The 13,083-nt window shown below is 34.7% G+C and overlaps 1 protein-coding gene across 3 annotated transcripts in view; it reads left to right on the top strand.

The window, feature by feature from the left end:
* AASDH (aminoadipate-semialdehyde dehydrogenase) overlaps window positions 1–12,618 on the top strand; it is a 35,363-nt gene extending 22,745 nt beyond the window's left edge. For 2 of the 3 annotated variants that reach the window (XM_007471265.1, XM_007471266.1), the window contains 10 exons: window positions 388–629; window positions 991–1,097; window positions 1,623–1,795; window positions 2,218–2,410; window positions 3,461–3,576; window positions 4,590–5,382; window positions 7,995–8,158; window positions 9,382–9,504; window positions 10,339–10,470; window positions 12,117–12,618. In XM_007471265.1, coding sequence (XP_007471327.1) covers window positions 388–629; window positions 991–1,097; window positions 1,623–1,795; window positions 2,218–2,410; window positions 3,461–3,576; window positions 4,590–5,382; window positions 7,995–8,158; window positions 9,382–9,504; window positions 10,339–10,470; window positions 12,117–12,506 — 2,433 coding nt within the window. In that variant the 3' untranslated portion in view covers window positions 12,507–12,618. The remainder of the gene's footprint in view (window positions 1–387; window positions 630–990; window positions 1,098–1,622; window positions 1,796–2,217; window positions 2,411–3,460; window positions 3,577–4,589; window positions 5,383–7,994; window positions 8,159–9,381; window positions 9,505–10,338; window positions 10,471–12,116) is intronic. The other variant, XM_007471267.1, reaches the window with a different exon arrangement.
* Window positions 12,619–13,083: the final 465 nt, after the last annotated feature.

Here is a 13,083-nt window from a genome sequence, read left to right as displayed (position 1 = left end):
TCTTAATAAAGTTGTTTTTTAAGATCTTTATTCATTATTTTGCTTAGGCACTTCCTTAACACTTTTATATACTTTTTCTACATAGGAATAATGGGAAAGGAAATGTAAATTCATTTTATAGATTTTTGTCCTTTAAACCTTTTTGTCTAGACTGCATAATGAAACATTAATATTTGCTTGTTTTTTACTGAAGCAAAATTTATGTCCACATTAAAAAGGTAATGCTGCTTCAGTAGTTTTCCAAATATGATTTGCCATTTAGTAAACACAGCCTTAATTTCCTTGTGAGCTCCCAATGTTAAGCTTTGGACTGATCACTACAGTGTGTGTTTTCTTTTTTTAAAGAAGTGAAGGGAAAGAAATAATTTATTTTTAATGTATCTACAGGCAACACCGACATTGCTTAGAAGATTTGGATCTCAACTTATCAAGTCAACTGTTTTATCAACCAGTACTTCTCTTCGAGTATTGGCCCTTGGTGGTGAAGCATTTCCATCATTAACTGTTCTCAAAAGCTGGAGAGGAATAGGCAATAAAACACAAATATTTAATGTTTATGGTATCACCGAGGTATCAAGTTGGGCGACTTTTTACAGGATACCAGAGAAAATTCTTAACTCTACTTTGAAGTAAGGGTTTCAGTTACTTCAGGGTAGGGTAGAGAGAAACTTATTTTTCCAGTATCTTAACACAAATAGTATTTTTGATAGGAACTGGAGTAATATTTTATAAACACTATTTTATCTAGAATTTTAAGCTGGGAATCCAGAACCTTTCTTATTTTAACTGGTGCTACAGATCCTGCTAGAGGTTTTTGTAACTAAACAGCAATGAATAACATGATAACTTTTCCATTTCCTCTTGTCAATATTTGAATTATAACAAAAACTTTTTTTTCTTTATTTGGTACAATGTGATTTAAATACAATGGTAAATATTCTATTCAAATGAAAAATTTTAAATTTGGTTTGGGTTGTTGTGTTTTCATAGATGTGAATTGCCTGTACAACTGGGATTTCCACTGCTTGGAACAGTAGTTGAAGTCAAAGATACTAATGGTTTCACAGTTCAAGAAGGCAATGGCCAAGTATTTTTAGGTTGTTTTACATTTGTTGATTAGGAATAATTTCTTTTTTTTCCCAAGAAAAAAAAATCTGATGTGTTAATTTTATTCTTTCCTCAATTATTCTTTAGTCTAGTATTCTTTTCGGTGATGGTAATTTTTAATCTTATCCTCACAGTCATGAAACATTTAATTAGTTACCATAATTATTTCAGATAACAATGTCTAATACTCTAAGAGAAGATATAAAAGTCATTTAGAAACTGTAAATTGGTTGTTTGTATTTCTGTTTATAGCCAAAATTCTATTAGTATTTTAAGAATGTTTTTAATCACATGTATTTTTAGAACTAGATTGTTTCATCCCTTTGCTTACTTTACGAAGGTTCTTATTGTATATAGTTTTATCAGATAACATTTAAAAGTGAGTCCCCCTTTTTATATAAATATTCAAACTTTGAAACTTAGTAACTGAGCTTTTGGAGATGTTCTGATTTCTTGGTTTTTAATATATTTTCCATGAATTTTTAAAATTACATTGTTGTTTATATCTTGTGAAGGTGGCAGAAATAGAGTATGTTTTCTTGACGATGAAATGACAGTACCACTTGGCACAATGAGGGCCACAGGAGACTTTGTGACTATAAAAGATGGAGAGATATTTTTCTTGGGACGAAAGGACAGTCAGATCAAACGTCATGGCAAACGTCTTAACATTGAACTTGTGCAACAGGTAGAACTGTTTAAATATCTATTAATATATGTAGGTATTAGAGGCAGCCATAACTACTTTTCTGTTCTAGGGTTCTCTGTCAGTATTATTTAAACCTAAGACTTTTGTGTTAATGATGAATTACAGTAGAAGATATAGATAATTCATTGTGCACTTCATTCTCAGCATGAAGAGTTGTTTTTTAAATAAGTGACAAAGTGGATTTTGATAACTGAAAATAAGTTGACTTATTTTGCTCTGGGAGCTATTATTTTTGGAAAACATTAAGAACCCAGTGTGCTGGTACTAGTGATAGTAGGAAACAATTTTTTAAAAATCTCTAGTGAATTCCAGATTTTAATTTGACTGTATTGAATGCAGAGTATTTAGGAAGTTTGTTTTTAAATGTCCTTATTGGCAAATTGAGATAATCTCTCTCATAGGTTGCTGAAGGTCTTCAACAAGTGGAATCTTGTGCAGTTACATGGTATAATCAGGAAAAACTAATTTTGTTCATGGTGTCCAAAAATGATTTAGTAAAGGATTACATCTTTAAAGAACTGCAGAAACATCTTCCAAGTCATGCAATCCCGGATGAGCTTGTGTTGATTGATTCTCTACCATTTACATCTCATGGTAAAATAATTTGAAGCAGCTATGTTTCAGTGCCAAATGATACTAATTGTATTAACTAGTTTAAAGGCCACTTAAATCCTTATTATTATAAGTAATACTAATATATATTGTGGTAGACCCTCTGTTAAATACTTTGTATAATTAACTCATTTTATCTCCAGAAACTCCTGTGAGTAGGTGGTATTATTCCCATTTACTGATGTGGAAAATAAGGCTTAAGAGGTTAAATAATTTCCCCCAAATCACATTGCTAGTTAGTAGTAGAGTTGAAATTCTGTAGGACTGTTTGACTTCAAAACATGTGCTCTTAATCACCATATCTATTACTTTCCCAATTTCATATTTATTTAATATTCCAGATTGTGGTTATTGCTCAGTAAATAGTACCATTTCTTTAGCTCCTCAAATGAGAGCAACATTAGCCCCTCCTTTTTTTTTTCTTTTATTTAAAATTATTTATTTTTTGGCTGCATTGGGTCTTTGTTGCTGCGCACGGGCTTTCTCTCCTTTTTTTTTTCTTTTTAAAAAATTATTTATTTTTGGCTGCGTTGTGTCTTCGCTGCTGTGTGCAGGCTTTCTGTAGTTGCGGCGAGCGGGGGCTACTCTATTGTGGTGCACTAGTGTTGCGGTGCGCAGGCTTCTCGTTGTGGTGGCTTCTCTTGTTGCGGAGCATGGGCTCTAGGCTCGCAGGCTTCAGTAGTTGTGGCTCTCAGGCTCCAAAGCACAGGCTCAGTAGTTGTGGCGCATGGGCTTAGTTGCTCTGCAGAATGTGGGATCTTCCCAGACCAGGGATTGAACCGGTGTCCTCTGCATTGGCAGGCATCGGATTCCTAACCACTGCGCCACCAGGGAAGTCCCTCCTTTCTTATTATCTGCTACCCACTACATTCTGGGTAGCATGGGACTGTCTTCTTGATTATTGATTCTGCATGACAAACTATTTTATAGGATTTCTAACCTTAACAATGAAAAATGTGTGTATTGTGACTAACAAAGACATGAAGGGGTCAAGCTGAAATTTAAAAATTATTATTTCTCTTTTATATTAAGGCAAAATTGATGTTTCTGAGTTAAATAAGATTTATTTAAACTCCATAAACTTGAAGTCTGAGTGTAAACTCAATGGAAAAGAGGAACTTTGGGAAAAATTACATCATTTGTGGAAGGTACAACTTTTAAGATACAAATTTGTTATTATAAAGAGGTTGTTGTATATCTTCAGGGAATGTAGCATCCTAATAAGTCTGATAAAATTTTCTAAGAATATTACTGCTGCCCAGATATTAAGTAGTATAGTTTTGTTTTATTCAATTTGTATTCAAATAAGGGTTAGGTTCTCTACTGCAAGATTAGATTAAGCTCCCTATATAGAAATTTATTGGAAGTGAGGTAGTCATAAAAGGCACAAGTAGACAAAACTTCTCTTGACGTAACTTTTCCCTAAGATGGTCAGTCAAGTGCAGTAACACTTGTCAGAGTTGAAAAACTAGCCGAATCTTGCTGTACCACAATCTGTGGTATAAAAGCTTAACATAATTATTCCAGAAGAACTTTCAGTAACAACATGTATATTTCTGCTTAAGGGAATTAATATATATATATGTATATAACAATTAAAAACTTATTTTTAAATATATATATTTTATTACCTATGATTTACAGGTCAGTATAATTTTTCTTAGATAAAATTTGGAGTTTTCTAAAGGGTTCTAACAAGAGGATGTAACTGTACAGTCTTGTCTGAAAATAGATATCTAGATAAAAGTAATATCCACTTCATTTTTAGATTCTTGGGAAATAATTTCGGTTTATGTGAAGTTAATGAAAATAATTATTCCCATATTATAGAAATATCAGATATTGTTAATATCTGATATTAAATCAGGTGTTTTTATAATTCCATTCCCTATTGTATGGGTAGAAAAACTGCTCTAAAGGGAAGTATAATTTGCAGTTCTAGGGTAGTTTGTGACAAAATTGGTAGCATAATGATGGTCTCCTTTACTATATAGAAAATAATTTTAAAATTTACTTTAATTGTTAAAAAATTTATTTTGTGTGTGTTTGGTGTTCATCTCATTAATGTAGTTACCATCATCTATATATTACCTTTAAATGCTGAATTCTTTTGGTTTTAGATCTTTAACTTCACCATATTTCTCACTTCTCTAATCTGTAGTCTGTTCTGAGTCTCTCAGAAGACCCTTTGAAGGTTCCTGATGAGTCACTCTTCTTAAATAGTGGTGGAGATTCTTTGAAGTCCATACGGCTCCTCAATGAGATTGAAAACCTTGTTGGCACATCAGTACCTGGGCTTCTGGAAATTATTCTTAGCAGTTCTATTTTAGAGATTTACAATCACATCCTTCAAACAGCATTTCCAGATGAAGATCTGACATTTAGCAAGAATTATGCTACAAAAAGAAAATCCAGTGATGTTAATCAAGAGGAAACCAGTGGAAAATCTTTACATCAGGAATCTGTCATGCCTTTAAATTGTGACGAGATCAATGCTTTTATTGCACTGAGCCGAGGGAATCAGATTTTGTCTCCGAATACTACTAGGTTTTTAACTGATTTGGAACATTGCCCTTCAGCCTATTCTTCTGATTTAATTTCACAGACTAACATTCAAAATATGAAAAGCTTAAATCCTCCAGCTCTTATTGGGAAGTCAAAAGATATGTCCTGTGTTGCAAAAGTTTCTGAAGAGGAAACATCTGTGATGGGGGCTGAGAAAATGGAGTTTCATGTGAGGTGGAGGTCAGACACAGGCAAATGTGTGGATGCTTCACCTCTGCTTGTAATACCAGCTGTTGATAAGTCATCTGCAACTGTGTACATTGGCTCCCATTCTCATAGAATGATGGCAGTTGATCTTTACTCTGGAAAGGTGAAATGGGAACAGATTTTGGGAGATCGCATTGAATCCTCAGCATGTGTATCTAAGTGTGGAAACTTTATTGTAGTGGGTAAGTTTCTGAATTTGAGGTTTATAGAGTTAAATTTAATTACCATATGGTAATGCTAGTAGGGCCAAGTTAAATTTTAAAAACATATGTATAGTAGGTTTGGTTGCTGTCAAAGAATAATAGTTAACTACATGCTGATTCACAGTGTGGGCCTTGGGTCAGAGTTCCTGGATTTGAAGCTAACTCTAAAGCTGTTACCAGCTCTGTGACCTTCAACGAGTTGCTGAACTTCTTAGAACTTCAGTTTTCTTATGAGTATATGGGCATAATAAATAAAACATGGTGCTGCATCACAGATTATCCCCAGACTTAATGGTTTAGAATAATAAACATTTATTTATTTATTTATTGGGATATAGTTGCTTTAATAAACATTTACTATCTCACAGTTTCTATGGGTCAGGAATTTAGGAGGGGTTTAGCTGAAAGTTCTGGCTCAGGGTTTTTCATGTGGCTGCAACCATCTGAAGCCTTGACAAACTGGAAAAATCTGCTTCTAAGATGGCTTACTCACATTGCTGCAAACAGAAGACTTCAGTTTTTGCTGGTTTTTGGCAGGAAGCTTCAGTTTCTTGCCACATGGGCTTCTCCATAGGCTGCTTGAATGCCCTCACAACATGGAAGCTAACTTCCCTCAGAGTGAGTGACCCAAGAGAGTGATTGAGGAGGAACGCAGTACTTTTAGTGTCTAAAGTTGTATACCATTATTTGTGCCTTATTCTGTTATTAGAAGAACATCATTAAGTCTGGCCCACACTCAGAGGGAGGGGAATTAGCTTCACCTGTTGAATATCTCTGAGTATCAAAGAATTTGTGGATATATTTTAAAACTCCCACAATAATCATAGAGCTTTTGAGAGGATTAAATGAAATAATTGCTTGTGAATCCTTTAGTACATTGCTAGGGACAGACTAAGTGCTCAAAGAATAATAGTTAACTACATGCTGATTCACAGTGTGGGCCTTAGGTCAGAGTTACTGGATTTGAACCTAGCTGTAAAGCTACTACCAGCTCTGTGACCTTCAACAAGTGTTAGCTACTGCCTTCTACTCAGTTTCATTAAGGTGTAGGTGACTTTTACTTTACAAAGATATGGGGGTCTGGGCGTAATGTCTCCTCAACTACCACTCTCTTTTTACCCCCCAAACTACATCAAGTTTTACTTTAATGCTCATGGCATCTGTTTACCAAAGCTGTTCAGACTAAGTGCTTAGGAATATATCTCCCTGCTTATGTTAGGCTGGCTAGAATCTCCTTGAATCTGAGTTTGATTCTTCTGTATTGAAAACTTACATTTTGAAAATTATACTACAGGAAACTTTCAGTTATACATGTGAATGATCATGAGTAATCCCTGTCCATGAAAGTCAGCTCACTGAGGTTACTGTTTGCATTCCAAGTGTCTAAACCCAAAGCCTCTGGCACGTGGTGGTCACTTAGTACTTTTTTTCTCTTTTTAAAAAATTTCCAGTTTTATTGAGATGTAATTGACATATAACATTTTATTAGCTTAAGGTATACAATATAATGTTTGATATGTGTATATTGCAAAATGATTACCACAGTAAATCTAGTTAGCATCACCTCAAATATACAGTTCAGTGTTGTTAACTATCACTTAGTACTTTAAACATTTGTTATTAATATACAGTAAAACCCTTTTTAGTATACAGTTTTATATTTTGACAGATACATACTATCATGTAACCACTACCACAATCAAGAGTCCACTGCTCCAGGGACTTCCCTGGTGGCGCAGTGGTTAAGAATCCGCCTACCAATGCAGGGGACACAAGTTTGATTCCGGGAAGATCCCACACACAGCAGAGCAACTAAGCCCGTGCGCCACAACTACTGAGCCTGTGCTCTAGAGCCCATGTGCCACAACTACTGAAGCCCGCACGTCTAGAGCCCATGCTCCACAACAAGAGAAGCCACTGCAGTGAGAAGCCTGTGTACCGCAACGAAGAGTAGCCCCCGCTCCCCGCAACTAGAGAAAGCCCGTGCACAGCAATGAAGACCCAACACTGCCAAAATTATATATATATATATATATATATATATATATATATGCATATAGTAGCACTTCACTGTGAGCATTACATGAGTTAATAGATATAAAATTCTTAGAGTAGTACCCTTCACAAGGTAAAAGGTCAATAAACATTTGGTCATTGTTAATGTTAGCATTTCTGGAACACCTACTATGTACTGGGCACTTATCCTAATTATCACAGTAACCCTGATGTAGATGTATTCACATTCAGCAGAAAGATAATCTAGGCCCAGTGATGCTAGGTAATTTGCCCAAAGGATGGCCATGACAAGATCTGAATCCAGGTCTGTCAAAGCCTCTTTCTGCTGCAGCATGCTCATGTTCATTGTTTTCCTGGTAGTGAAGCACTTTATGGTACTTTTAAAATGTAAGGTGTACCTACTAAATAGGTTTTTTATACAAATGGTTGCTGCTTTGCTGAAATGTAAATCGAGCCAAACATAGAGCCTAAGTACACATGAAGAACATCGAATATATATTGTCATGATTTAAGCCAAATAATTATTTTCCAGTGACATATCTAAATCTCATCTTTTGTATTTTGTTTCCCAACAGGCTGTTATAATGGGTTGGTTTATATTCTGAAGAGTAATAGTGGAGAAAAATACTGGATGTTTACTACTGATGATGCTGTCAAAAGCTCAGCAACTGTGGATCCAACCACAGGACTTTTTTACATTGGCTCTCATGACCAGCATGCATATGCTTTAGATATATATGTAAGAATTCACTTCATCAATTTCATACCATAAGCATAGATAGAAGAGTGTGAAACTATCAGGTGGTGGTGACTAGGGAAGCAGGTATTAACTATTCCCAAGTTTGTGATCTGGGAAGATTAAGGGGTTAATTAACAGCCATAATATCTTAAGCCAATTTTAACTTCCTTACCAAATTTTCACAAATAAATTTACTACTCAGAGTTTTGAAATATAAGGAACTTAGAATGCCATCTTGACAATAGAGAAGAATCACAAAAATATCAATAAGAACTGATTACATACAATTTTTAAATTTAGGAATTATAAAATTAAAAAATAAGTTGGGAAAAGTTTTTGAAACAAGTGTGACAGAGTTAAAATATTCATAAGTATAAATTAAGAGCAAATACAAATTAATAAGAAAAATATAAAGGTCCAGATAGAAAAATAAACAAGGGATATAAATGCACAGGACCCCAAAGAAGAAATAGCTAGTAAATGTATTTAAATATTTCATATGTTTAAGAATCAAAGGAATGAAAATTTAAAACTTTGAGATAAAGAAGCAAATGTTATTAGATTAGAGGGTAGCATTAAATGCTAGTGAGAATGGTGGGAGGTAAAGCCTTCGAGGAAAACAATTTGACCATAGGTAACAATTTCATATCCTTTGATTCAGTAAAATTCTTCTAGGAATCTGTCCTGGCAAAATAATCAGAAACATGGACAGATATATGCACGAAGATGTCTATTTCCAAATTGTTTATAACACCAAGCAATTAGTTCAAGACAATTTTCAATGATAAGGTAGAGAAATTATTTTGTATTCATATGGGATATGATCCATTAAAGTAATATTTAAAGAGTTTTACAAAATAAGTGAGCTAAATTAGATACAAAGTGTATGATATTCAGAATGATGATCTGAAGTATATTAAGCTGTGTGTGCGTGTACCAAAAATATCACAAGGGAAAATGCTAAAATGTTAACAGTGGTAATCTCTGGGTATTGGCTTTTGTCATCTTTTTATACTAACTTGATTCTCCACAGTGAGTATATATTATTTTTATACTAAAAATAAAAGTGATATTAACTAAGATAGACATAACATCAGGAGGGACAGGATATGTATATTTTGTTAATCACCAGCAGAAACCAATTAATTTGCTTTCTTTTTTTTTTTTTTTTTTAATTTGCTTTTTTTTTTTTTTTTTTTTTTAATTTGCTTTCTTATTTGCAGAAAAAGAAGTGTGTTTGGAAGTTGAAATGCGGAGGAACTGTTTTTTCTTCTCCTTGTTTGAGCCTGATTCCATATCACTTGTATTTTGCTACGCTGGGAGGACTTTTACTGGCTATAAATCCTGTAGGCATAAAAGAATATTTATTGACTTTATTATCTATTTTTCTTTAATATTTTTAATTTTTGCTTTGAATTCTGAAAATTTGAAGTAGATCTCAGTTAGATATAGTCCATACATTACTGAACCAGAATTCATTAAAAATGACTGACACAAAGTATAGAAAGATGAGAAAAATCTAAGTTCTGTGTATGTCTTTTATCAATTTTTTATTTTTTATTTTATTTTATTTTTTTGGCTACGTTGGGTCTTCATTGCTGTGCATGGGCTTTCTCTAGTGGCAGAGAGTGGGGGCTACTCTTTATTGTGGTGCGTGGGCTTCTTATTGCGGTGGCTTGTTGCGGAGCACGGGCTCTAGGTGCTCCGGCTTCAGTAGTTGCAGAGCGTGGGCTCTAGACGTGGGCTTCAGAAGTTGTGGCGTTCGGGCTTAGTTGCTCCGTGGCGTGGGGATCTTCCCGGACCAGGGATCGAACCCGTGTTCCCTCCTTTGGCACGTGGATTCTTAACCACTACACCACCAGGGAAGTCATAGCAATTTTTTAAGTTGGCAGACTGTTCTCGGTCCTGTCAAGAACTTCATGTCCATTCTAAGGATGGAGTTTATGTGCTAGTTATTTCTTTCCTGGTTTTATTGCAAGTTTTTAGCATTCATAAGTAGCACTCATTAATTTTATAGCTGTGTATATGTGTACTAGCTTCATTTATAATGTCAGCATGCCATTATAGCATTTTCTGGTGTTTATAGCTTTACCTCTGGGAGATTTATGAGTTTATTTTATAAAGGGTAGTTGATTAGTAGAATGATTTAAATGCTGTGAATTGCTTTTTGCCCCTGACAGGCCACTGGGAAGAGAGTTTGGAAACATTCCTGTGGAAAGCCACTCTTTTCTTCTCCACGGTGTTGCCTACAGTATATTTGTATTGGCTGTGTAGATGGGAATTTTCTCTGCTTTACTCACTTTGGAGAACAGGTAAAAATTTCTAGTTCTGTTTTACTTACATTTCTCAAAGGCATAGTAGCTGGTGACAACTGAAGTAAAATTTTAAACATTATTCGACCCATTGTGTTGAAAACTAATTCTACTTTAATTGTCAAACCACGGGTTTTTAAAATTTTGAATGACGCTATGATAGATTTAAAAGATTCTATCCAAACATTGTTTTACTTTTGCCATTCTCACAATTTAAAAAATATCATCAGTTTTTTTTTGTTTTGTTTTGGTTTTTTTTTGCGGTACACGGGCCTCTCACTGTTGTGGCCTCTCCCGCTGCAGAGCACAGCCTCCGGACGCGCAGGCCCAGCGGCCATGGCTCACGGGCCCAGCCGCTCCGCAGCATGAACCCGTGTCCCCTGCATTGGCAGGCGGACTCTCAACCACTGCGCCACCAGGGAAGCCCATGTTATCAGTTTTTAGCTAACTTTATTATAACCTCTATTCCGATTGTGAACATTGAAATAAACTCCTGCTTTTTCTATGAAAACCAAAATCTGTTTCATAACCCAATTTGCATTGTATGGAAGTTCCATCTTCAACTTCATGATCGGCAGGGTAGGCTTCTTCTGAGTCATAATAGGTCTTTCGTTGGGACAGTAATCTCTACTTCTTTACCCATAAGTGACTGTGGCACAACTTCTGTGTTTTTGATTTTGGGGATTATTTTGTGGACTTGAGAGTATACTAGCTCCAACATAAGTTAGCCCATTGCTGGCTAGAGTTGACTTTGGGTGCTTTTTATTCTACATTCACCCCTCATAGCCTAGCAGTTTATTTTGTTCTGTGTGATGAAATCTTTTATTAAGTTCACTTAATATTTTTTATTTACAAAGTAATTTGAATATATTCTCACCTTTGGATTTCTAAAAAGCAGCAGCAAATGCTATTACCCCCTTTTTTTTTTTACCTTTTCTGAATGAACCAAAGAAAGATTAAAGTGATTTTGTCCAAGTCAGGGACAGAATTGAGATTACAAGTCATATTTCATGAATATACCCACTCTTTTTGTTTTGCTTTTACTGTACTGCTATTACTATGGATTTGTAAACACTATCTTAGACTTATGCTTTTTCTTCCTTGTGTGTTTTCTTTAAAATATGGCTGACAGGTTAATCTATAGTAGCTTTGAAATAAGCAAACAGTGTATATATCTACAGGGTAGACACACAACTCATAGCTCTTTGTTTAAAGCTTTAAATTATTGCACATAAACTTTTCCTTTCAGCCTACTTACCCCCTTATTCCTCCATTAGGAGACCAGAATAAGATACAGTTTTTAATAACATACACTGAAAACTGTGTAGTTTTTTCTTTGAAATAAGTGTCTTCTGAACATATAAGTAATAACTTTTGAATGGGGTTCAAAATGAATTTTACTTCATAATATTATGCATAGCGGTGATTTATGTAATAAGGACACTGGTGGGTTTTGTGCTAGATTTTACCATTGGGACAGAGGTCTAATCTGAGGGTGCCACTTTTGGGAGAAAGCCATTATTTTCTCTATGTATAGTTACCATTCAGTAGCCTGCGTCTCTCACATTTTATTAAGAATTTCAAAAAGCTTTATAGAATTGTTGAAATGAGATGAATGAATTATTTTTGCCTTTATCACCCTTCAGATTTGGCAGTTCTCTACCAATGAACCAATCTTTTCATCCCCATGTACCTCAGCATCAGAGCAAGAAATATTTTTTGGCTCCCATGATTGCTTTATCTACTGTTGTAGTATGAAAGGTCACCTCCAGTGGAAATTTGAAACTACTTCAAGGGTGTATTCAACACCATTTGCTTTCCATAACCACAGTCATGGCAATGAAATGTTGCTGGCAGCAGCATCTACTGATGGGAAGCTATGGATCTTGGAATCTAAGAGTGGAGAGTTGCAAAGTGTGTATCAACTTCCTGGAGAAGTTTTCTCTTCTCCTGTGGTCTGGGAATCAATGCTTATTATTGGATGTAGAAATAATTATGTTTATTGTCTGGATTTATTGGGTGGCAATCAAAGATAATGAAGTGTAGTCCTTACTAGAATATATCTGTGAGATGTTTGAAAATATTTTACATTATGGAGCATGTGGATAGTCTTATTTTATGTTAAAGATTATATTTTGTTTAAGAAACTTGTCTATTACACTTTATTGGAAAACAACCGTATTTTACTTCCTATAGGAGCAACAAATGCTTTTAAAAGGAATTATAGAACAAAACACATCAATATGTTAAGTGACAGTTTCTTTTAATTAGGCTACAGATGTTCTACTTGGTTTTTTATAAAAGACTTCTGGAAAAAAAGATCAGAATATACTTGGTGGGTTAAAAAATTAGTCTGTGATGTAATACACCATTCACTCATTTATACTGAGATTCATAACAAAAGATTTTCAAAGAAAGGATCTATTTATCAAATTAGTTTCCATAATTTAAAATTTTTTATTATTATTTAAAAATTTTATTTATTTATTTATTTGGTTGCACCAGGTCATAGTTGGGGCAGGCAGGCTCCTTTAGTTGTGGCTCACGGGCTCCTTGGTTGCGGCACGTGGCCTCCATAGTTATGGCTCGCTAGCTCCTTAGTTGCGGCACGTG

This window comes from Lipotes vexillifer, unplaced genomic scaffold, assembly GCF_000442215.2.
Source record: "Lipotes vexillifer unplaced genomic scaffold, Lipotes_vexillifer_v1.1 scaffold1191, whole genome shotgun sequence".
Classification (NCBI taxonomy): Eukaryota; Metazoa; Chordata; class Mammalia; order Artiodactyla; family Lipotidae; genus Lipotes; species Lipotes vexillifer.
Note: the sequence above shows the minus strand (reverse complement) of the source record. Positions and strands in the feature narration are given on the sequence as shown.